The sequence below is a fragment of the Carassius carassius genome, chromosome 47, assembly GCF_963082965.1.
Source record: "Carassius carassius chromosome 47, fCarCar2.1, whole genome shotgun sequence".
NCBI lineage: Eukaryota > Metazoa > Chordata > Actinopteri > Cypriniformes > Cyprinidae > Carassius > Carassius carassius.
The window spans coordinates 11,710,767-11,737,179 of NC_081801.1; the positions used below are offsets into that span (position 1 = coordinate 11,710,767).

General features: G+C 37.7%; 2 protein-coding genes and 1 pseudogene across 5 annotated transcripts in view; 1 reads left to right on the top strand and 2 right to left on the bottom strand.

Annotated features, from left to right (window-relative positions):
• The first annotated feature begins 25 nt into the window (after positions 1-25).
• On the top strand, positions 26-4,848 carry chek1 (checkpoint kinase 1). Of its 2 annotated transcripts, none has more exons than XM_059542590.1 (13): positions 26-207; positions 465-532; positions 611-834; positions 954-1,018; positions 1,156-1,225; positions 1,999-2,187; positions 2,274-2,378; positions 2,572-2,667; positions 3,477-3,558; positions 3,682-3,847; positions 4,062-4,193; positions 4,310-4,411; positions 4,584-4,848. In XM_059542590.1, exons 2-13 carry the CDS (start codon positions 468-470, stop codon positions 4,674-4,676), a joined length of 1,389 nt encoding a protein of 462 aa, XP_059398573.1. In that variant the 5' UTR covers positions 26-207; positions 465-467; the 3' UTR covers positions 4,677-4,848. The 2 variants fall into 2 exon arrangements, with proteins under 2 accessions (XP_059398573.1, XP_059398572.1); XM_059542589.1 differs by having other exon boundaries at positions 27-207; positions 460-532.
• Positions 4,849-5,183: 335 nt separating this feature from the next.
• Positions 5,184-17,160, bottom strand: LOC132130306 (V-set and immunoglobulin domain-containing protein 10-like 2; annotated as a pseudogene).
• Positions 17,161-18,989: 1,829 nt separating this feature from the next.
• The window catches only part of LOC132130550 (nectin-1-like), a 33,236-nt gene continuing 25,812 nt past the window's right edge, over positions 18,990-26,413 (bottom strand). The window contains exons 4-8 of one of the 3 annotated variants that reach the window (XM_059542289.1): positions 26,074-26,191; positions 25,363-25,514; positions 20,898-21,048; positions 20,077-20,143; positions 18,990-19,626 (exon numbers count right to left, since the gene is read on the bottom strand). In XM_059542289.1, coding sequence (XP_059398272.1) covers positions 19,393-19,626; positions 20,077-20,143; positions 20,898-21,048; positions 25,363-25,514; positions 26,074-26,191 — 722 coding nt within the window. In that variant the 3' untranslated portion in view covers positions 18,990-19,392. Of the gene's footprint in view, positions 19,627-20,076; positions 20,144-20,897; positions 21,049-23,405; positions 24,057-25,362; positions 25,515-26,073; positions 26,192-26,413 lie in introns of those variants that run through there. The other 2 variants (XM_059542290.1, XM_059542288.1) reach the window with 2 other exon arrangements.

A 26,413-nucleotide genomic window follows, 5' to 3' on the forward strand; every position in this document is an offset into this window, starting at 1 on the left:
TGAAAAATGATCTCTCCGAACGCTTCCGGTGATGTCACGTATCCAGAACGCGCCAAAGTTTAGACGGACTCGCTTGTATTATTGTCACCACGGATGTATACTCTTATGTATACATTCATAACGGGTGTGTGTAAATATACAAACAGAATAAATAAATAACCTGCATCAAATGGGACAGCTTCAACACTGATATAGCTGACTCTTAAGGTATGTTTGTTTGACAAATTAAACGAAATTGACAACGGACAGCCCAATGTTGTAATGCGATTTGACGTTTCACTGTATTGCGTAACTTTACCTAGTCTTATTCAGCAAGTGTGTCATTATGTTTATTTACTCAATACAAATATATATAATGTACGTTCTCTAGTCTTTTTTAGCCTTTTATGTTCTTTTTACAAATAGTGCTTATTGCTACTAGTTTGCATTACACAAGGATGTTCTGACCTGTGCCCCCAGGTCAGATCATGACTGTGCCTTTTGTTAAAGACTGGGATGTGGTGCGGACCCTTGGAGAGGGGGCGTATGGAGAGTAAGTGACCAGTGTCCTTTTTATCAGTCTCAAGCTGAATCATCTTAAAATGTATTCATCTACTTCAAATTATTGTAGGGTGCGACTGCTGGTCAACAAGAAGACAGAAGAGGCTGTGGCGATGAAAGTTGTGGACATGGCAAAAGCTAAGGATTGTACAGAGAATGTAAAGAAGGAGGTTTGCATATGCAAGATGCTTTTACACCCAAATATAGTACGTTTCTTTGGCCACAGGAGTGAGGGGACGACACAGTACATCTTCCTGGAGTACTGTAGCGGAGGAGAGCTCTTTGACAGAATTGGTGAGCTAAGCATAGATTAGGACATATTCATTGAGTCTGTCCAGTGGGAGTATAATGTAGATCTGAGGAGTCTGAATGTTTGCGATGAGCAAATATTGAAGATTCTGTATTTCTGACAGAGCCAGATGTTGGGATGCCAGAGAAGGAGGCGCACAGGTTTTTTCAGCAGCTAATAGCTGGTGTGGTAAGTGTCAGTTTTGCGATTTTTATTTTTATTTTATTTATTTTGTAATTTTTGAGTCTGTTAAGTGGTGTGTTTGTGCACAGTTTTCACTCTATAGCTTCGTTTGTTGTAAAACTAGATCTCTCTCTCACTTATAGGAATATCTTCACAGTGTTGGGATTACACATCGTGACATAAAGCCTGAGAATATTCTTCTTGATGATAAAGGTTAATAATGATAAACTGCTCTGAATGGTCTTGTATTAAATGTGATTGTTAAACAGATTCTGGCTTCTGATTGGTCAGTGGAACATTCCAGCCACACTAATATGTCTAAAACTGTTTCATAAATCTACAAGGCACCCATGAAATTGTATTCTGTTATTAATGTCAGGAAATATATATTTTGGGGTCTGGGGGCTCCCAGAGGGCAAGGAAGTGATAGGGAGCCATTGGAAACATGTAAATGATAATAATAATAACAATAATAATAGTGTAAATAATAAATACATAAAAAAATAAATAAATAAATAAGATTTAGTGCTTAAAAATATGTTTTTTTAAAGTGACCAAAATAAAAAATAAGTAATTAAATAATACATTTACCACAGTATAATTTGGGTCTTTATAGTAGAAAATATATATATATTTATGTGTGTGTGTGTGTATATATAATTTTAAGATGGGTCTGTGGCATCTAAAAGATTAAAAACCTTTGTTCTGGTTCTAGTGGAAAGACGTAATGCACCTAATAAGTTTGTTTTATAAATTAAAATAATATTTGTAATTCAATATTTTCAATCTTTCAATCTCTTCTGTTTCTAATCTGCATTTTACCTAATGTAGTTGTCAAATAAACCTGGCATAATGAATATTGTTACTTTGGATAAAAGTGTCTGCTAAATGCATAAATGTAAATGCAAATTTGAATTACATTTGTGTATTATAAATTACACTAGTTATGTCATTTTTATATATATCCTTTTTATGTTTTCTGTCAGATAATCTGAAGATTTCTGATTTCGGACTGGCTACCATATTCCGTCTCCGTGGCCGGGAGCGGGTGTTGACCCGTCTGTGTGGAACTCTGCCCTATGTTGCCCCTGAGCTGATGTCACGCTCAGCATTCCACGCTCAACCAGCGGACACTTGGGCTTGTGGCATTGTGCTCACGGCAATGTTAGCTGGAGGTAGGACAACAGCATTCTTTATGTGTCAGTCAGAGACTGCATCTTCGTGGAGAGTTTCACTATTGTAAGCTGCATTTTTCCAATAGAGTTACCATGGGACCAGCCGAGTGAAAACTGTCAAGAGTATTTGCATTGGCTAGAAAATAAAATCTACCTCACACCCTGGAAGAAAATTGATGCTGTTCCCCTGAGTAAGCTTCTTGAGAGTTATTTAATTCAGTATATTTCAGTATTTTATTTAATTTTCCTTCAGTGTTCATTTAGACCAGACTTGTTGGCTCCTTTGACATGGGTCAGAAAGCAACCACCCACCTGCACAAATGCACAGAAACATGTTTAAAAACACCTGTGATGCTGAAGTTTGTCTTTCATTTTATTTTTCAGGTCTGCTATCTAAGATATTACTGCAAAATCCAGAGGACAGGTTCACTATTCCTGAAATTAAGAAACATCGTTGGTTTAGCAGAAGTTTCAAATCAGGTACTTCTTTCAAAGATCTGCACAGTAATTATGTTTGTGAGTAGAGGTCGACCTATAGTGGATTTTACACATAACGATAACTAGGTTGGACCACACTGGCTGATACCGATGAATCAACCGATAGTTTGAACCATACTTTGCACATGAATACATTTTTTTTGTTGCAATAAATATTAATTATTTATTGTTCATTAAACTTAAAAATTAAAAAAATCATCAGTAGAAAACACAGATTAAAACATACATCTACATTATAGCTCTTTATATGAAGCATAGACTATCTTATGCCCACAGAAAGACAAATGTTTCACTGAAAAATCCACAATACACAATTTTAAGGTGAAGTCATTATGTACATTAACAATGATTTGGAACAAATATAATGTAATGGGGAAAACAATTTCTTTCAGCTGTATTCATATTTCTCACGTCACAGCTTTAAATCTGCAACTTTGCTGCTAACAAATGCATTTATGTGACCATCTGGATATAAACTAATGCAAATATATGGTAACAATTGTGACATTTGCGTCAGACTTGTCCTTGTGAAGTTTCCTGTGCTGTGCATCGCAGTGTCACATGTTAAAACAAACAGCACATGGTGTCAGTGATTTCTGCCTTTAGAGGCCGCTCTCATACTGAATAATGACAGCAGAGCTTCTTAGACCGTCCAGCAACGGATTCAATCTGGAAAAACTATCGCAATTCCAGCAATCTGTATTTGGCAAAACCGATACATCGGTCTACCTCTTTTTGTGAGTCTTTCAAGAATGTTTGTGATTCTTTTGGATCTGAATTTTTGACCACAGCAGTAAAACGACAGAGTGAAACACCAGTAAACAAGATGCAAAGGGCTGACTCTGAGCTCTCACAGCTGAGACGAAAAAACAGGTCAGTACCACAAATGAATACACAAGATAGCTGACTTGATATTTAGTACAAATACAAATTGTACATTAAGTGCTGTATTATGTTCTAAGGAGCTCATCCATCACTACCTGTGTGTTTTTGCAGTGATGACAGAGCACAGATCTCCAGCTCTCAGCCTGAGCCACAGGGATTGTGGGAGGAGAAGGAGGTTACGGTGCACACTGATGTAAGTGTCAGCTTTTCACAGCCTACCTGTCCTGACCACATGCTGCTGGGCAGCCAACTGCTTGGCACACCGGGTGCCAGCCAGGTAAATGAATGTTAAAGATATTATGCTGATGTATTTATTATGGCACATCTATTTCTGTCAAAAATATTTGCTCTTATTTAATAGTAGCGCCTCAATTTTGTGTCACCCATATTGTTGTAATTTCTAAAGATTTAATTAATAGACTATGGGTAATTTCTAATATTTGTGTACCCATTTATTTAATGAATAATGGATATTTGTTATTAATTTTCAGAGCCCATGGCAGCGGTTGGTGAGACGGATGACCAGGTTCTTTACTACGGTAAAGGCAGAACCATCTTGCATTGCTCTCCGTGATACCTGTATTGCTATGGGTCACACATGGAAACAGAGATGCACCAATCAGGTAACTTGATAAAACAATCAGTTGTAAGGTTTAAATCATTTGAAATCCTAAGCACTAAATCTTGAACTGTATAATGCATTGATCTGATCTCTTTTTCTCTCTCTTTTGATTCATAGGCGACAGTGTCTACAATGGATCGCCGTAATAACAAGCTGATCTTCATAGTGCACTTCCTAGAAATGGAGGAACAGATTTTAGTAGATTTCCGCCTCTCAAAGGTGAAAACAAGCCAAACCACTGAATTACTTCTATGCTATGATGATTCTAAATTAACTGGACATACAAGTAAAACTAATATCAAAGAATCTTTGAGTGAAGAGTAATTTTTATAATATCATTGATTTGAATAGTTAAGCTCTGTCTTCTTAAAACTATTCTTTTGTGTTCCAGGGTGATGGTTTGGAATTCAAGAGGATATTCCTGAAACTAAAACAGAAGCTGTCTGACATTATTAGTAACCAAAAGATTTTGCCTTTGAATTGATGCGAGTCCACATTTTTACAAGCAAAGTCTACTGTCACACAGCGTACACAGGTACACTAAGTTGTTTTTTGATCAGGGAATGTGTTTAGATTTATGTTTGTAGTTGTATATGTCTTTTTGTGTGTGAAGGATTGAGGAGAAGCTGTTGATTTGTAGTCAGTTACTTATGAAGAGAGGAAAATAAATCTGTCATTAATCATGCTGGTTTGCTTAGTCAGCTGTTTAAATTAGAAAATGTAGAAAGGAAAAAAAAATTTTTTTTTTTTTTTTTTTTTTTGGAGCATGTAACATGACCATAGTGCAACTTGCTTCAGACAGTTCACTGTCTAGAGAATCAAATTAGCACCAGTAATGTTCCGCCTTCATTTTATTACGTAAGTGTTGATTGTTCAGAAAAGAGTGCATTTTGCTTGCAAAGACCATTTGTTCACAAATATCAAACTGTCATGGTTTATCTCATCCCATGTTATTTAAAAGCAGCTGGAATCAGTTTAGTTCTTTGTGCTTTATTACCTCAGAAGTAAACAGTTAAATGTAGCAAAAATGATAACAATCCTTCTGTTAAATGACCAAATGTGCTCGTATTTTAGCTGTAACAAAACCAGGTTACTTACAGTAGCTGATGTGGAGCTGTTATCTTAATGGAAGAGGCTTGCTAGTAAACTCTTAAAATTTATATTAGTATAAAATTACATTCAACACACAAAAAATGTTCCTCTTTATTTACTTCTGTTGATGTTGAAAATGTGTTTCTGATCCCCAAAGTGTATCATCCTGTAGTAATTGTATGGTGATAAACATGATTAGGATCAGCCTTGAGTTTAGCTTGAGGCCGTGACAGTTATAGTTACGTTGACTGGCTCCTCGCCGGGGGGGAGGTTTGTAGGTGTTGCAGTTGGCCTTGGCAGTGCCATTGATGCCGCTACAAGAAAAAGTATTTCATTTTCATTTTTGAAGTGAAACTTTATCATTTATTTTTATTTATTTTTTTGGTTTGAGTTGGATGAGCATGCCAACGGTATGAGGTACCTGGACTAGCTGATTGGCTTGGTTGTCCTTCACCTCTCTCCCCCTCTGCTGTTCCACTAACCTCATCCTCAGGAAAGTTAATGTTCTCTCTAGACTGGCTGTTCTGCCTAAAGTCACAAATAATATTAAAATAGTAAAGAAATAAACAATCAAATAACTAAAATATCAATTGTTAAACGTACCTTCCAAATATCAAGTCATGAATCCCTGTAAAATGGGAAAGTCATATTATCATGCAACCTTGCTAGAGTGTTAACTATGCAATATTTGATTTCTTGAAACATTAAAGATTTGTAACTCACGTGGGTTATTGTTGCGGTTCCGTACCACATAAATGAAGAGCAGAATAGTGATAATAGTGGCTATGATCATGCCCCCGATGGCTGCTCCGATCACAGCTGGGTAGGCATTGAAGGGAGGGTCGGCTGGAAGACAGCATACCTATTTTAGCTTCACAAAATCAGCGTCACAATTGCATAGTATAACATGGCAATTGGACGTTTTTATATAATATTGAACAATTGTAATGTATATAACTGTTTTTTAGGAATAAGCTTAAACATTTGGGTTAATTAGTTGTTTTAGCATTAGTAAATACGATTATACACACTTTCTTTAGAGGCAAGTTATCAGACAGAATGATTAGACAAAGTAACCTCAGGAAAGATCAAAGGGCAAGTTAAAAGGCAGATCATGTAAGAGGAAAGGATCAGAAGAATGTGTGGGTATGGAAGTGGTCAAGTGATTGTGCATTTAACCTGAATGGACAACAAAAAAAACAACAGCATTAGACTTTCAGTTACTATTTCAAAAAATGGTTAAAAGATCATTTTTACAACAACAAAAAAACTCCAACGTATTCAAACAGCATCCATTTATATCTGGCCTTTCTTGGGTATTTTGATGTAAATAATTGTTATCCATTGATTGTCAGATATTCAATGCCCTGGGTGTTCTCACCTGGGCTCTTTATCTCTGAAGGGTTTCCAGTGGTGAGGTGGTTGATGGCAGTAACACGAAATGCATAGGTTCCGGCAGGATCCAGATTGTTAATTTGGTATTGTCGGGAATCTGACTCTAGATCTGCCAGTTTCTGCCAGGGAAGGTCACTGTTTCTTTTCTTCACAGGTTCAGGAAGACTCTGGCGCTCGATAACGAACCCAGTGAAGTTACCCTCAGTCTGGAGCTTCCACTCTAGGTCAACATCTGTCCTTTGACGACTGTTGTAAATAATCCTACTGATGCTTATATTTGGGGGCTTTGGGTACCTTGAAACAGGTCGATTTAAAAATAAAGCATAACCAATGAGTGAGCTACTGGAGTTGAGAAAGACAGCATGCATCCTTGTGTTATCTACATTATATAGTATACCTGTGTATTATCTGTGTAAATAACTCAAGTATTAAGATTATAAGCGTAATATTTAAAGACTTGCTTACTCTTCACCATCAGCATAATGGGGATCTCTGCCCCACCGACAGCATTGGTGGCTGGACGACAGTAATGGCCACTTTCTGTCTTAATGTCCATTTCTCTCTCACTGTCAAGTTGGTCCAGGCAGCAGCTCGCTCCAGGACGTACTTCTTAGAAATCTCATTCACGTGCTGTTTCAGGTTGTTGTACCAGGTGATCTCAGTGACAGGGTAGTTTCTACTCAAGATACAGGTGAGCTGGGCATCTCTGCCCTCATACACGGTAATCACACTGCACTGGGTCACTAGGACTGGTGCCTCTAAAGACAGTAAGAAAAAACTTTTAAAAAGATTGTTTTAAAAAAAGTGCAGATGAATAATGATTGACTTTTTTTTTTACCCAGTTTTAAAACACACTGTTTGGTCTCCTTAGCCAATGAATGTTTTGCATGGCATATAAAGGCCTTGCCACTGAAGGTAGCGCTTGACCGCAAAACCAGGATGTTTGCATTCTCCTTAGATGTGCCTTGCATTCCCCCTGAGCTGGAGGCCCACCACACCAGGGCTCGAGGAAACCCACCTTCCCAGGAGCAGGACAGCATTAGGTACTCATTGTTTCGAGTTGCATATGCAGAACACTTTGGCTCACCGTAGGGCATCCCTGGGATCAAAAGAATGTACAAACTATTTACTGACCTTTTGTTGATCTCAAAGTGAACAAGGTGTTCTTAGTTTTACACCTTACACGTTCTGACGCTGCAGCCTGTGATTTCATTCGATGCGATGTGTGAGCCTTGGCAGATGAAGATAGAGTTGTTTGCAGTCTCTTGACCTTTCTAAATCTTAGTGATGTTTGTGAGTCCCTCACTCTCTTTTCCAAACACATATGGGGTCCATCTCAAAGAGGCTGCAGGGATACCGCCCTCACAGGTACAGTGGAGGGCCAGGTCAGTGTGATTGTTTACTGGTAAGATTGAACAAGTCGGAGCGCCATCTGGAGGATCTGTGGGAACAAAATCATTGTGTAACACAGGGCAGTGTAATGGATCTTAGGAAATTTTGGGCCAATTTAGGAAACTGATAGAGGCAGAGAGGCTTTCTTGAAATTGAGCCAAATGAAGAGGTCAGATTAGGTGTCTGTTATTTATCTATGCAGTGGTAACAGCTAGTCGACTTCTAGAAAGTTCAGGAGTACTGAAATACTGCACTGGTATGTTAAAAAACATCACCCATTAGGATCTCTCTTATAATTCCTACCATAACTAAGCCAAATTTAAAGTCATATCATGAGAAGGTGTTGTTGTGTTAGTATACAGTATTGGTGGGGTTGTTAGTACCCCGGTCAGTCAAGAATAGATGTAACATTCAAAGAATGAAGGGAAGATTGAGGTGTTATGACAAAACAATACAAGGCCACCAGTCCTTTCTTGACTTGTCATAGCACAGAAACATCACACCAGCTGTATACCTTCAGTTCTCAGAACTGTCCTTCACCTCCTCCAGATGCACGTCGACAGTCGGCCACTCTGGAAGTCTGACACCTTTGCTTACATAACTGCCTGTACCTTTGTGTGAGCGTGTTTGTGTGAAGTAAAAGGTGTAAGAGGAAGCAAATGCAAGAAATGACAGAAGGAAACTTGAGGAAGCTATAAAAGAACAGGTTGAAGAAACCGCAAAGATGGCCACCAGAATCCAGGCAGGGATTTGTGGGAGCACTCACAGTAGACGGTGAGGGTGATGGTTTTCCTGGAGCGGGTATTGAGGTAAGTGTTCTGAGCCAGGCATGCGTAGTGGCCTGTGTGCATGCGTAGGATCCTTGTGATGGTGTACTGTGGACCTGTGAACACCTGGGAGTTGTTGTAGAACCAGACGTACTGACTTGGGGGATTAGAAGAAGCTTGACACAGGAGAGAAACGGTCTCTCTTTCCAAGGCAGAATAACCCCGCTCAGTCACTGAATAAGGGGTGACATCGATCTGAGGCTGGTCTGGACCAACTGGAAAAGAGCCATACAGTCTTACCTAGGATATTGTTTTTGAAATTGATTTTCATTTCACACACTAAAACGACATGATGCAGCAAACTTTGTTGTGTATTTCAAAGAGTCTCTTACAAATTGTGTCAAGCCAGACTCGGTCACTGCGCTGCTGGTTGACCTGGTTGCTGGCAATACACCTGTACCATCCAGTGTGATTTCGGTTGACATCAGTGACATTAAATTGGTTGTCGTCATATATCTCAGCCACGGTGGTGAGCTGGCTGTCCCGGCTCTCCTGTTCCCATATGTAATTAATAGGCCCCGTGCCATTCTCCAGGCCACAGCGCATGGTCACTGATGTTCCCTCCACTGGTGAAGAGTCGCTCATCACAATGTAAGGTTTGGTCACAGGCACTATTAAAATAATTACAAAATGAAGCCTCGAGTTCATGCCAATATCTTTTTAAGTTATACTTATACTATTAACCAGTTATACATAACTAGTGATATAAAACAATAGTTTGTTATATGTATATGCTAGTTAAGGAGAACATATGCTGGCAATTTAGGGTTTCTGCACCACCCTAAATGTCAAGGCCAACCTTAATGAACTAAGTCAGCCATTGTTCAAATCAGTATTTATACATCCCCTGATTAACACTGACCTAAAACGCGCAGAAATACGTAGTAGTAATACAGCTTGGCTCCTTCAGGGGTATCATACAGTGCCTGGCAGGTATACACTCCTTCTGCAGCCAGAGGAAGCTTCTCAATGGACAGAGAGGCGCTTTTGCTGATTACTGTCAGATTACCCAAGTCACTGGCTAATTTCTGTATTTTAGGACCTTTCCCAAAGTTGTAAACCACGGCACGGATGGTGTCTGTGCCTGGTTTGGTGAACCCCCAGATAAAGACATCGGGCAAGGTAGGGCCACACTCCAAGATCACTCCACGTCCCACCACGCCATTGGTCCTGGTCTCACTGTATACCACCTGCCCCGGATCCAAGATCTCTACGCCTGGAAGAGCAAACACAAAATTTTGAAGGTGGCATTGCTCCAGGTTATTATTAGCAGTGATTAAGTTATAAATGGTACATTGTGAGTGGATTTAATTCCACTTGCACTTTAACTTTGTGAATATAATTTTCCTAATTTTGGTGTGCAACCACAAAAAAAAAAATCTGCAAATCAGAGTATCAAGTATCGACAAATACTTCCAATCAAATGGTACAGTTAAATATATGATTGGAAGTACAGGTTGACAGCACTGAACAGAATTTAAAAAAATATTGAAAAAGTTGTTGATATTCTTACCTTGAAGGTAGAGGGGTAGAAATAAAACATTCAGGCAAATGTAAGGCACCCCTAAAACTCTGTGGACCATGGTGCCATGACTCTCATATCCAATGCCTTGACCAAGATGTAAAAAAGCACAATTACCGTCTACAAAATAATAATAATAAAAAAGACAGAGAGAGAGATATCCAATAAATATTACGCGACCTCTCTGAGCTTATGATTACTGCCGAAGTCCACAAGCTCAATGAGAGAAAGAAGCAACCGAGTCTTTCTAAACTGATTTGGCTTGAATAATTCACAGACCGCCATGTACAAGAATACAGTGGACTGGAGTAGAAAGGTTTAGGATGACACAATGATAGCTATGTCTCATAAATTATTGAAGGTGGCAGGATTGATGGCCGTTCTTGCATTCCATCACCCACAGTGAGAAAAGATAAAAACTGCTGATACATGCTGAGTTCCAATAAAATGATTAATTCTCCAATATAAATAAAAAAAAAAATCTAATAATAAATTACAGTCCATTAATAATGATCTTATAGCATTATTTAATTCAGTAAGTTGTATCAGTAAGACATTTTTCATCAATCTGGATTTGGTTACCATCCACACAATCCATGTATAACTGCCAAAATGTTTTAATGCAGACTGCATATAAAGGTAGGTTGTGGCTAATGTGCCATTAAAAAAAAAAAAATTCCGGGGTTAGTTAGCCAAGTTCATAGCCCGAGGAGATGCAGTTTAATCACAGATCCTGGCTCTTCTCTGATCTCATCCCTCTCTGGGTTTGAGGTCAGAATTATAATTGTGTGTGTGTGTGTGTGTGTTTCCATTCATGACAGCTCAGCCAAGCAGAGGAAACGGAGTGCTCCGTACATTCATTCTTGAGTTTCTCATGTTACACTTCCATATAAAGTGCATAAACACACCACATAGGACAGTTAAGAATGCAAGGGTGCACACCCATATGGTGTACACAGATGCCAATGAAAATGATGATATGACATGTCCATTGTGTTTGCATGCAAATATGTATTTTTGTTGAACATATGTTTGAATGTCATTGCATTAGATTAGTGGGATTTTTTTGTCGATGTAGAAAGGCAGTTCACCTCAGTATAATCACAGATATCAGTTCATCACAAAAATCATGAACACGCTCCACTAACGTTTCACTATCTCAAAGTGTCTAAATTAGTACAGATATGACAGTTTTAAACATAAGATCTATTGTTTTATTCATCTGTTAATTTAAAACCCTTATATTTCTTTAAATTAAACTATAATTAATTTGATATTTTGTTATCTAATGCTATGACATTCAAAAGTTTTCAATACTTTGAAGTTTTATAGAAGTTTTATGGGTCTGAGCACAAGAAGTTTACATCTGCATCTCTGCTCACACACTCATATTGTTACGCCCCGTCTAGGGTAAAGGACTTAACATGAAAAAAAAACAACAACAGTACGGTTTGTTATAGAAAAGTGTATGAAACAGTATTTATTTGAGTAAATTAACAGATTTATGTTACCTTGGGATTTTACCTCAGGAGCCGACAAGGCCAAAATACCAAACAAAAACAACTAATTTGGAATATACCTCTTCCTGCCCTAATCCAGAAAAGAAAAGAAAAATACAATTACTTCCATAACTCCCTAATCCAAAACAGGCACAGAAAAATATCAAATTAAAAAGGTGGCATCGGTCTCCCTACCTCCCAATTTACTATGTACAATATATACAATTTGGTTCTAACAGAACAATGTAAGGGGATAATCTATTTTCAAAGTCGTTAAACAGGCTGTAGTCCAAACACTCAAATAAACAATCAAAAGACAAACACTCTCAAATCTTTACCCTCTAGCAGCAGATAACAAAGTCAGGCAAGCACAAAGTCAGGCAAGCAAATAGCCAGGCAAGCAAATAGCAAGTGAGCACAAAAGGGCTAATGAAGTAGCAACAAAGGAGGCATTTATACACGTCCAGGAGTCAGCTGATCAATCAGGGCGTGGCACCAATCAGACTGCAGGAACCAATCCGGTCTTCTTCCTGGATAAAAACAAACACCTCTCACAACAGCATAAAAACACAGACAGACCAAAAGGGACGTAACACCCCCATACACAAAAATAAACATGAAGACATGTTTATAGACAAGATCTAGATAAAGAATCCGCAATAACATTATCTGTACCCTTCTTGTACTGGATGTGCAAGTTAAAATCTTGACAAATTAAAGCCCAGCGCATGAGTCTTTGATTCTTGTTACAGAACTTCTGCAAAAATACAAGAGGGTTGTGATCGGTAAAAACTTCAACAGGTTGTGAGCTTGAACCAATATAAACTTCGAACTGTTGCAAAGCTAGCAGAAGGGCGAGCGTTTCTTTCTCAATGGTACTGTAGTTACATTGATGGCGATTAAACTTCTTAGAAAAAAAACACAATGGGTGATCAATTCCATTTTCATCTTCTTGTAGCAGTACAGCACCTGCACCAGTTCCGCTCGCATCAACCTCAAGTTTAAACGGTTTGGTAAAGTCAGGAGTGGCTAAGACAGGAGCGCTACATAAACTCTTCAAAGAATCAAAAGCAATCTGACACGGAGGAGACCACAAAAAAGGAATTGCTTTTCGGAGGTTATCAGTAAGAGGTTTTACTACATCAGAAAAATTCCTACAGAAACTTCTGTAGTACCCAGCCATGCCAAGGAAACCTCGTAGCTCTCTTTTTGTCTCTGGTAGAGGGAAATTAACAATGGCATTGACTTTGGCTTCTATCGGTCGTACAGTACCCTGACCTACTTCCTTTCCTAAATACTTAATAGTAGCATGACAAAATTCACATTTAGTAAGATTGAGGGTTAGATTAGCTTCTTGAAATCTAACAAATACTTCCTCTAATACCTTCAAATGACTCTCCCAGGTCTCTGAATAACACACGACATCGTCAAGATATGCCTCACAATTTTTCACATTAGACAGTACTTTACACATCAAACGCTGAAACGTTGCTGGAGCATTTTTAAGGCCGAAAGCTAAAACCTTATACTGTAAGAAGGCATCTGGAGTAGCAAAGGCTGAAACCTCAGATGCACGCTCCGTGAGTGGCACTTGCCAGTACCCCTTGAGTAAGTCTAGTTTGGTTACGAACTTAGACTTCCCAATCCTGTCAATACAATCTTCTATCCGTGGAAGCGGATAGGAATCTGATTTAGTGACCTGGTTAACCTTTCTGTAGTCTGTACAGAAGCGTGATGACCCATCGGTTTTCGGAACCAGCAAACATGGAGAGCACCAGGGGCTAGAACTAGGCAAAGCTAAACCATGCTTCACAAGGTATTCAGTCTCTTGTTTCATTATTTCGCGTTTGGTAGGGTTTACACGATAAGCATTTTGCTTAATTGGGCGATGATCAGCAACATCAATATCATGCTTTAGCACATTAGTTACAGTTGGCACATCGGAGAAAAGTGAGGAAAATCTTTCAACTAACTGTAACAATTCGTCTTGAGATGAGTCGGGTAAATGGGAGAGTTTTGAACTAAGTGTTGTAAGAGCTTCTGAATTTTGTAAACGAGCTCCAGATATGGCGGAACTGCCCAAACTAAGACCATCTACACCAGGAGAATCAGCGGGCAAAACTACATCAACAGGAACAGCAACAGTAGGAGAAATCATCGGAGCATTTTTAGAATTTTCTGAGTTTGAACGAGAAACGTACAATTTCAGCATGTTTACGTGACAAACACGGGACTTTCGGTGTCTCTCAGGGGTTCGTACAATATAGTCGGTATCACTTAGTTTCTCTTCGATTTCAAATGGGCCTGAAAACTTTGCTTGCAGTGAGGAACCCGGCATAGGTAATAACACAAGCACTTTATCACCAATCTCAAAGGACCGTTTGACAGACTTTTTGTCATATTTATCCTTCATTCTGGTTTGGGACGAGTCTAAAGACTGATGTGCAAGCTTCCATGCAGAATGTAGACGTTCGCGAAATGAACTGACATAATCTAACACATTGGAGGAAGGTTTTGATGGGCGGGTTTCAGAGAGGAGATGCTCTTGAAGCAACTTTAATGGTCCACGCAGTGAGTGTCCAAAGACTAACTCAGCTGGGCTAAATCCCAACGACTCTTGCACCGTGTTACGAACTGCAAACAGCAAAAGAGGTACCTCCTCATCCCAGTCTTTCTGATGATGTAAACAATAAGTACGAATCATGGATTTTAGAGTCTGGTGAAACCTTTCGATGACACCCTGGGACTGAGGATGGTAGGCACTAGACACAGCATGGGTAACATTCAGTTCCTTCATTACCTTACGAAACATGCGCGAGGTGAAATTGGTTCCTTGATCTGATTGTATAACCTTCGGTAGACCAAAAGTAGTGCAAAATTTCACAAGGGCTTTCACAATGTTGGGGGTCTTCAATGAACGCAGTGGTATGGCTTCAGGAAATCTAGTAGCGGAACACATCATAGTCAACATGTACGCATGTCCTGACTTCGTCTTAGGCAGAGGTCCAACACAATCAATCACAAGCTTTTCAAATGGTTCACTTAATACAGGAACTGGCTTTAAAGGTGCAGGAGAAATAACCTGATTAGGCTTTCCTGCAATTTGGCAATCATGACATGAACGGCAATATTGTGACACAGAGGATTTGATTCCTGGCCAATAAAAATGTTTTAAGAGGTTATGATAGGTTTTCCTAACTCCTAGATGTCCAGAAAGTTCATGGTCATGGGCTATCTTCAGTACGTACCCACGATAAGATTGTGGAACGACTACCTGAAATACGGTGCTCCAATCATGTTTCACTTTCTCAGGGCTCCACTTTCGCATGAGTACACCGTCATCTAGAAAATATGCACTTGCATGTTTAGGTAAATCAGTCTTGTCTACCACAGAGGAACTGCATGTCAACAGGGTTTCGTCAGCTTTCTGAGCACTGATTAGCTGTGGCTTGCCAAAAGGAAAATCAAAATTAAGCCCAACAACCACATCCAAGGAACCATCATTTTCATCATTAGCTTTCACCTCTGACACCTCTGAACTCATAAATGAGTTGGAAAGATCAACCTCACTCTCAAATCTTCGAGCTTGAGCTCGAGTAACAACACATGATTGAAACACATTGGGAAACTCCTGCACTAACACATTATCTTCCCCGATACACATGGTATATCTGTAACCTCTGGTAGAGCACTAACTCTACTTCCAGCAAGATCATTTCCAAGAATGAGAGAAATCCCTTTTACTGGCAATTGAGAACGTACAGCAACCTTAACTACACCGGTCACAAGGCCAGAACGCAAGTAAATGGTATGTAAAGGAACTCTTAGTATTCCCAGTTCAATTCCTTGAACCAACACATCCGATCCACAACTGGACTGAGGTGAGAATGATAGCGTACTTGCTAAAATAAACGACTGTGCAGCCCCGGTGTCTCTCAAAATGCGTACAGGTGTAAACTCAGAATCAGAGTTAGACAAAGCAACTGCTCCATCACATACAAAAGGTTCAAACGTAGGGTCAACAGAATTTAAGGACTCAGAAGACGGTATACGAATGAAAGCTACACTCTTAGATACATTGTGACTTTTCCGCAGATTTTTCCGCTGCAATACTGGACAAACAGCAATCACATGACCCTTCTCATGACAGTAGAAACATTCTCGAGCAACCAAAGAGGTGTCAAGCAATGGATCATCCCTTTGAGTAACTACAGCATGCTTAGAACCGTGAGAACGATCTACTGAGGTGTGTTGCGAAGAGTGGGAGGTGTGTTGCGAAGGACGTGATGACGAAAAAACAACTTTGTGGGTGAGCACAAACTCATCTGCAAAGATAGCCGCATCAGAAAGAGATGAAACTTTCTGTTCGTTCAAATAGACCACAATTTTTTCAGATATACAGTTTTTAAACTCCTCAACCAAAATCAACTCTTTCAACTGTTCAAAAGTCGTGATTTTACTCGCAGTACACCATTTCTCAAATAAAGTGGTCTTTTCGCGAGCGAACTCAACAAATGTTTGGCTGGGGATTTTTACATGTCTTCTAAATTTCTGACGGTAAGCCTCCGGAACTAACTCATACGCACGTAACACTGCCGCTTTAATGGCATCATATTCCAAACTTTGTTCTAACGTCAGAGAAGAGCACACTCCCTGTGCCTTTCCTACCAATTTGCACTGTAAAAGCAAAGGCCAAATATTTCTAGGCCACTTCAATGTGGTCGCGATGCGTTCAAAAACAGTGAAGTATGTGTCTACTTCACTCTCTCTGAACAACAGAACAAGCGAAATTTGCTTACCAATATCAAATTCAGAAGAACTTACCGGCGCAGTTCGAGATGCTGTAGGTAGAGGAGATGTTCTACCAGATGAGGCACTTACTGATCCTGGAATAACATTCTCCTTTGTCTTCGGAGAAGTGCGCTGAACTTGGGTCTTTAACTCGACCTCCAGCTCTTTCAGTCGGATATCACGCTGTGCCTCAAGCTCAAGTGCCCGGACATTTAGCAGCTGACTCTGATACTGTTGCCGACTTAGTTCCAGGTCTAATTCTTTTAAACGGATTGCCAACCGTTTCTCATCCGGTGAAGGGACAACGGGATCTATGCCATCAACTTCGCCAGATTTGTGTTCCGCCTCAGCAGCACCCAAACCTTCAGATAGTTCTGGGTTAAAAGCAACACCCGGAGCCACACCCTCTTCCGGTAAGACCCTTTGTTTTACAAGCTCAATGCGCAACATCTCCTTTATTTCCTTTTTAAGTGCGTGACGAGGTACATAAATATCAAAGAAATCTGCAATCACTAATAAATCGTCTTTGCGGCACTTATCAAATTGTTCATGTGTGGGCGCAATCGTAAATTTGTCCAATTCAAATTTTGACGCCATCACGCAGCTACGTTTCCTCCCACACAAAGTAAAAACCCCAGGCAAACAACAAGTTGAATAATACCTAAATCGATCTGTTTTACTGATGAAAAACGACAAGTTTGTAATTTCGATTTAGAAAAAATAGGACGAGCCCCCAATTTCATGTTACGCCCCGTCTAGGGTAAAGGACTTAACATGAAAAAAAACAACAACAACAGTACGGTTTGTTATAAAAAAAGTGTATGAAACAGTATTTATTTGAGTAAATTAACAGATTTATGTTACCTTGGGATTTTACCTCAGGAGCCGACAAGGCCAAAATACCAAACAAAAACAACTAATTTGGAATATACCTCTTCCTGCCCTAATCCAGAAAAGAAAAGAAAAATACAATTACTTCCCTAACTCCCTAATCCAAAACAGGCACAGAAAAATATCAAATTAAAAAGGTGGCATCGGTCTCCCTACCTCCCAATTTACTATGTACAATATATACAATTTGGTTCTAACAGAACAATGTAAGGGGATAATCTATTTTCAAAGTCGTTAAACAGGCTGTAGTCCAAACACTCTCAAATCTTTACCCTCTAGCAGCAGATAACAAAGTCAGGCAAGCACAAAGTCAGGCAAGCACAAAGTCAGGCAAGCAAATAGCAAGTGAGCACAAAAGGGCTAATGAAGTAGCAACAAAGGAGGCATTTATACACGTCCAGGAGTCAGCTGATCAATCAGGGCGTGGCACCAATCAGACTGCAGGAACCAATCCGGTCTTCTTCCTGGATAAAAACAAACACCTCTCACAACAGCATAAAAACACAGACAGACCAAAAGGGACGTAACACATATAAATTCTTCATAATATGAATTATGTGATTACTGGAAATCAGTTCTGACAAACCTGCTGTGATCTGTCATATTATGTTCACACCAGATGGCATACAGTATGTCATGTATATTAAATGCAATCTATAAATAGGTTTAATCAGATTACTACTTCATTATAAATCTTGTGTAATTATCACAAGCACTTCTATTTTGTACTGCATTGCATTATCATACTCTGCTATAATGTTCAAAAAGAAATATTCAAACTCATCAGTTATAATCAGACATACTAAACCTAAAAAAAAAAAAAAATGATTTTGAAGCCAATGTTTATTTATTTATTTATATATTTATTAGTAGGAAAAAAAAAATCCCAAGTGGTTAAAATATACAAATATTACATAACAGCTTTTCCAATACCTTATGGTCACTGTAACAATACATAAAATGTAATCTGTCATTTTCTCATGCTCTAAACACTATTTAAATACTACTTAAGCAGTGATTAGAACTGCAGTGCATGGAAGAACTTTAAACCATAGTGCATGATTGTCACAAAGTATAATGTAAACAAAAATAAAGGACAAATGACCAAAGAGAATCACAGTTCTACATAAATGCTTCCTGGAATTTGCTGGTGTGCATGTAAAAACAAAAAAAAAAACACTCTCACATATATACAGTATATATATACACAGCATATACAGTTTAAAGACGCAAAGAAAAATGAATAATGATTATTTTGTGAAGTATCGGTCAGATCTTGTGATTGTTGCAACTAAGTGTCATACAATTAAATACAGTAGTAGATATTATTAAAAAACAAATCATACATACAATGTTTTATATATATATATATAATTAAATTAAATATTTCATTATTTTAATTATATTTAAGAATTTAGCTAAGGAAATATATTTTTACTGCTACAATGTTATTGTCGCAAATTTACTATTACGAAAGCAGCAAAAAGACCTGTTCAGAAATGACATAAAACAATGGAGTGATGCATAATTGTACAGAATACAATACACAATATGGGCCTGTTATAAATGGGGTGTCCAGACTGATTAAACCACTGACCTACTTTAAGACAATGACGTTTTATATTAATATTATTATCAAAAAATTAAAAAAATGCATGCAAATCAAATTCTGCTTGGAGAATAATATAATTTTTTAAAGATCTATTCAGAAAGAACACAATAAAAAAAAAGTAGCTACAAAATGACCAGAGCAATTGAAGAAAGACAAAAAGAGACAGGTCACAAATGTATTTATACATACTGTTCTTTCGGGAAGGTGTATGAAGAGACTGGGCCGGGGGGTGTGGGGTACGTGAATATGGCTGTCTTGTTACCGTGCTGAGTGTAGGGATTTTGGGGCAGGAAGGTCAAGGGAGGTTGAATGGGAGGAGAGTGTTGCTCCAGATAATCCTCTTTGTTACATGCCAAACGGTAACTCACATAGTCGGCCGTGTTTGGGAGCTCATCGTAGAACCTCCCGGGGCTCTGTGGGAACAAAGATACAAGGTCAGACAGAGAGAGCGAGAGAATGAGCGCTGTGCATATTTAATGAGTGCACTCAGGCACACGGCTGACACTGTCACCCTGATATTACGTATGCTGGTGCAGACACAGTCAAGTTTGGACCTTTTTTCAAATTCAAAATACATAAATGTTTCAAAAGTAGCAAAGTTCAAGGAAGTTATACAGAGTTATTGCTAAAACATACTCTGTGATGATTAACTATTAGAACTCAACAGGGGAAAGTTTTCTTCTCCAGAAGGAGGCACTCTCTGCTCACTATATCAATAAGGCCAGAGGAAATTCGGGTTTATCATTAAAGCCTCAGTACCTCTATTCAGGTCGGTAGCCATACCATGGTTCATTAGTGCATCTTTTCATCTGATAAAATGGCCCTCACGTGTGTTTCTGTGGCTTTACTGAGTGCTTTCTTACCTGGAAGTCATCAGTTGCCCTCTTTTTAGATGAAGAAGGCTTTTTGTGGGCAGGAAAAGAACTATCTCTGCAACAATATAGAGGGAAAAGATAAAGAGTCTTAACTAAAACAATGCCATAAAACATTGCATTTTGTTTTATGTCTCAGAATGTCAGAATTTTTTACTAAAACCACACCATAACATTGAAAAATAATAATAATGCATTTTACCTTTACGCTTAGTTATAACTAATATAATTATATAATTTTAGCGTTGGCATAATTCATTGTCCAATAATGTAAAAGACTACAACGAGAATGTTAAAAGTCATAAACAATATTACTGTACAAACAATATATTTACATATATACATACACTATAATATTACATTTAATATTTTGTATTTTTCACACTTCTGCTATTGTTTAATACTAATCATGTAAAACAATAATATATACATTACATTAAACACATATTACATTAAACTTACATAATATTTATTTATTAACATAAAAATAAATTAATTGTGCAAAATATAAAAATGAATATTAATAAAACAATAAGTCTATTATATTCAAGCATTTAAGCATATGTTTTAAATATTAATTAAAATATATATTATTAAATAAATATGATTCAATAGGCCTGATATGAAATAAAAATGAAATATTAAAAAAATTACATACAATGTTTTGCAAAATTTAGCAAGGTCAATAACTGAGGTATAAGAAAATTTGCTTTGTAGATACTTTAGTCATTACTTAGGCCTCAATAAAGAAATCTCAGAATTGTATATATGTATCCTTGCAAATGTAGCATTTGAATGAGTTAAATACTTACGAGTCATTGTCTGACCCTGTGTGTTTGAGCCGCTGTTGTTTTTTGACCAGATATATTGTGCCAGCTATACTGAGTATGATGCCCAGAGCAATCACCCATCCAAGGACACCCATCACCGTCTGTGAGGTGCTCAGTGGCTGGGGATTCTCTGCTGGAAAAATACATGTTGGGCATCTCTTTGCTAATTCCACCATATACACTACATAACACAAGTTACTGACTTTTTAATATTTGTTTGTACTTAAGTATTCAAACCTGACATGCCTCTGAAACATGTTTTATCTTTAACATGAACAAGAATAGCTCTATTGTATGGTCCTAGTCTTATTGTTTTGTGTTGATGAGAAACAAACACACATCCGACTCACATGCCCTTCTTTTGTGCAAACTCCAAAACCAACAAATGGAAGGGATTCATGGGAGATTTCCCTCATGGCACTGTGTACATAAAACAACAATGATGTCAATGCCAACTATGGGGATCTGGATATGTTGTGGGGCGCTCTAATGGCTGTAAAAGAGATGCTAATGGCATAATGTGTCCACTCGAAACAATACCCAACCACAAATAAGTGACTGACACCACAAAGAATGTCCTGATCAGATGACCCCAAACGAACCACTTGAATTGCTCTGCTTGGAAAATTGTGCTTGTTCATTTATTGATTCTGATATATAAGAAACAAAACATTATTCATAATCAGACAAAGAAAATGTTTCATTTTATCTTGACTATCTTAACTGACTTTTTTATTTATTTCAGCAGAGAATTCACAAGACTTATTAACAAGTGTGCTTTCACAATAAATACAAATAACAGGAGAACAGCAATCATAAACACTGTATATCTGAATATGTTGGTCTTGGCAGGATAATAAACTTTAACACATAAAAAAACACAAAAACACATCAAGGGTTTCCTGAATAAGTTAAGCAATGTTAACAAAATTATGTGTTTTACAAACTATCCTGAACCAACAGGGCAATTTCTTTTATTATTGCGAAAATGACCTCTTTGCTAGAAGAAATTTTCAAATGAAGAAACTCATAAATCTTCCCAATTACCATAAAACACAATGTATTACAAATTTTACAGCACATCATATGGAAGTACATTAGCTGAACCCCACCTGCAACAGACAATTTTAACATTCAACCAGTTTGTTCCTCAGTATCATTCAAATAATTTATCATTTTGTGAAAGCACTTATGTAGTACAATGTTCCTATATCATCTTAAATAACTTCAAATATCAAACATGAACTCATATTGTAGATTGCAGCCACTGAGACATGCAGTAAATCACTGAATCTTGAAAGCTACAGACACTGATTATTTGTGTGATTATCTACACGTTCATATTCTTTATAGGTGGTATTACTGCAGTCCAGGAAAGTACAGTTTATTGTACTGTATTTTGAAACCTGCGATTAAAGCAGCCAGAAATTAAGTTTTAATAAAAAAAAAACAATGTTTGACAAAACTTGGCAATGCTTCCACAAAAAACTGCACACAGTGTAAGACACACTTCATAGGTTATAGTGAAGTTTCAACTGCTCTTAAGTAAACACTATCCTGAGGCAAAAATTCTTTCTCATTACAACGGCACTGTCAAGACATGTATTCTCTTCCAAACAAATGCCTAGATTATGTTAGAGATATTACCTCTGTTACAAAACCTAGCGAGCCAACGTCCCAAAACGTAATGGAAAATAACTGATAAGACACCAACATATGTAGAAACTCGGCATGCCATGTAAATAGTGCTCTGTACTAGAGAACACAAATCACAATGGATTTCAATAAAGTTTGAAGTTAGCATGTTGCTAAGCGAACAGCACAATAGTTTATATGCACTCAGCACAGAACACAACAAACAACTGATGTCAATATAGTTTGTAGTTAGCATGTTGCTAAGCTAACAACACTGGTTCAAAACCTTGTGACGGAACAACAGTGACCAATTAGGGATGCCAACACAGATAGAAATACAGCGTGTCACAGAAAGGAAGAACGCAATTTATATCTGATTCAAATACAGTTTGAAGTTAATATATTGCTAAGCTAACAGCACTGTTAGAAAACCTTGTGAGCCAGCATCCTAAAAAAACAGTGAAAGTGATCAGTCTGAGTGACCAACATAGGCAGAAACTCTGTGTGCACCGTAAATAGTGCTTCGTACTGAAGAACACAGATCACAATAGACTTCAATAGAGTTTAAAGTCAGCCTGTTGCTAAGCTCACAGCACAATACTCCATAGGCATAAACATACACAAATATTTGGTAAAATAATTAATTACATTTAAATATGTATATCACTTATGACAGTGTATTATGGGACAGTCTTCTATGTGAGAGATTGAAATGCTGATTTAGATTTTAGCTAAAATGAGGCATTTCAAGAGGCAGCATAATTGTGCAAATAACTATGCATAATTACGATGGATACTGTAAACAGCTCGCTAGATTTTGAAACAGAGACATTTTATCAGGCAAAGTCACCATCATTGGTTTGGATTTTCATATCAACAATGTCCTCTAGGTGAATTGAATCCATTGTCAGTCTGAATCCCAAAGCCTGCTTCAAAAGGAAGGAGATGGCAAGGAACGAGAAAATAGCGGAAAAGGACCATGCTGAGAAGCTCAAAGACTTGAGTTCTACACATACCACTCTTCTTTAGAGATGACAGAGCCGTCCATCTGAGGAATCATGTCCACTGAGACCTCCACCTCAGATCCATAATCATAAATGTAAGTCTGCTCACTACGTTCGAATCTCTCATGGTCCTCGATCAGTCCTGTGTGGTAGGCCTTCATCCTGCTGTCATGGCAATTATGGAACTCCTGAACAGTTCTACCTAAGGTATTGGAGCCTCTGTAAATTTCCAGCTTCTTCTCTTCATCCGAGTCTTCGGAGAAGTTCAGACTTTGATGTAGCGAGGGGTGTGATGGCGCGCTGCCAGCAACGCTGTAACTATTTCCAAGGATTTGCTTCTTGGTACTGTAATCTCCTTTAAACATGCATCTCCGGCGATAGAAAAACACTACCAGGAGTGTAATAGCGGCCAACAGCACTGTACCACAAACAACAGCTCCACCAATGATGGCACCTGCTTGCTGTGGCTCCTGAGACACCTCGTGTGGGTAGCTAGGGAATTCTGGGTAAGGAAAGAGATCAATCCCATTAAGTATAACAATATGGGGTTGTTAAAGACCTTGTGAACAGTTTTCTCTCCTGTGATGGAATTTTTCCTTTTGAAATGGGGCTCTAGGATCATATCAAATGGCGTGTATCTATTTTATACAGCCCATAGTCTGTTACACTAGTAATGTATATAAACGTTTCCACTCAGTAAGGCAGCATTTATTTGATCAATAATACAGAAAAAACAGCAATACTGTGAAATATTACTACAATTTTAATTAACTGTTTTCTATTTGAATGTATTATAAAATACATTCATATATTAATTTATTCCTGTTATGGCAAATCTGAATTTTCAGCAGTCATTGCTCCTTATTATAAACGTCTGTAATGTCAAATGATCCTTCAGAAATCATTCTAATATACTTATTTGGTGGTCAAGAAACATTTCTTCTTGTTATCAATGTAGCTGCTTAATATTTTTGTGGAAACCTTTTTTCATGATTTTTTGATCAATAAAAAGTATTTAGTTACACAACATTATACTATATATGTTTTTCATTGGATCAATTGAATGTGTCCTTGCTGAAAAGTATTCTTAAGATAATAATAAATAAATAAATAAAATACAAAGTAAAAACTCACTTCCCCTAAACTTTTGTTCAGTAGTGTAAAAACGTTTAGGAGTGCACTAACATAATAGATATGAAATGGACTAAAAGCAACAGAGCTCAATTTTAATTTCAAAAGGTCTTTTAAAAAGCAACATGGGTAGAAAGAGAGAGTGGGAATGAGGGAAACTTTTCTTTTCTTTGTATTTCTTCCACATGGAAATTCAATCCCAGGTGCCATCACTACGGCAAAGAAACTGAAACATGCAGCAGGCCAGAACAACACATGAAGTACATGTACACACAAGTAAACGCAAACATGAAGGTTCTATAGACCACACCTTGTGCTCACAGCATGCAAAGAAGAAAATAGGATTCAAGAGATCCTCACAGAGCAAGGTTCATTCAGGAGCCACATGCAGACAACTTGTAGCCACATGCAAAGTGCTGCGCCAGCAAGCAAGTTAATCAAAGCAAAACACCTTAGAGCTGAAGAACTAAATACAGGCAGGAGACTGAGTTTCAACATTTCAAGTAGTGACCATCTACATTGTTTATTTAGAAAACAATGGCATGATTAAGTGATGTTTCAGAGGCAGTCGAAAGTAAGCTTAGGATAAAAGACTAAAAGATTCACATGCATATGCACATGCACAGAAGCAGTTAAGCCGCATGCTTTCAGTCGAGTAGGAAGTATAAACAACGCACCTGTGACAATGATCTCAACAGACGCAGAGCCTGTCCCAATGCTGTTGGTGGCGTCACAGATGTATGTGCCAGCGATGTCATAAGTTACGGGACCTTTAAAGATTAGCACATTATCGCGAAGCTCTGCTTTACTCGGCATAGTTCCATTCAAGCTAGAGAGAGAGATATGGTTGAATTCAGGTCTTGCGAAATATTTGACTGATGTTAAGATGCCAACAACAACTGAAAAAAAGCATTAATGTTTGGAATATGATAGATGAGAGTTCTGGAATTAATACTGAAAATTAATTCAAAGTTAAATAACATTTATATCAGACTGAAATTTTCCACAGAAAATAATTCTGACTTGACCCTCAATAATTGTGTTTACAGTAATGCACTTCTATTAAAAACACACATGTACTGTACAACCATGAGACTAGAAGAAACAAGATAAGCAGTTTAACAAAACTATGAGCTTCATATTTTACAAGAAATGCCTTGCCCCGTGGATCTCCATTTTAAGTGCATTGCAAACAGAGTTTACATTATTTTCTGTGGTAATCAACACATTTCTTTGATATTGATATAATATACTTTATAATATTTAGTTATTAAGGCTATGGTATATTTTGAGATCATCACCCATTTCAATGCATTTTAACTGAACATTCATTGAATAATAAATAAATTAGCACAGAATTGTTACTTACGTAAACTTAAGTGACTTACTATCTCCACTGAAACAAAGAGATGGGTGGGTTGGCATCAGCCAAGCAGGTGAGCTGAACGTTTTCTCTGTTCAAATACCAGTTCCCATCGAAGCCCTCTATTATTACCTCTGGTTCATCTGTAAACAAGGAGAAAGAAGAGTATACATTTATTCCAGAACCTTTTTTTTCTTTCCTTCAGTGGACACTTAATAAAATGGATTTGAACAGTAATGAAGATTTAGAATAAAATTATTTTAAGAGATAACTCATGATGATGTATTTTTAAATACATTTTAAATTAAAAGCTAAACTGCAATTACTATTAAGCTAAAATGAAAAATAAAACAGATGTAATGAGT

Bases quoted from the DNA above. Each gene is read 5' to 3' on its own strand.
- chek1 (XM_059542590.1), top strand. From the start codon at position 468: ATGACTGTGCCTTTTGTTAAAGACTGGGATGTGGTGCGGACCCTTGGA. The intron at 2,668-3,476 runs GTACTTCTTTCA...TTTTGACCACAG, and splicing joins TAGCAGAAGTTTCAAATCAG to CAGTAAAACGACAGAGTGAA. The intron at 3,559-3,681 runs GTCAGTACCACA...GTGTTTTTGCAG, and splicing joins CAGCTGAGACGAAAAAACAG to TGATGACAGAGCACAGATCT.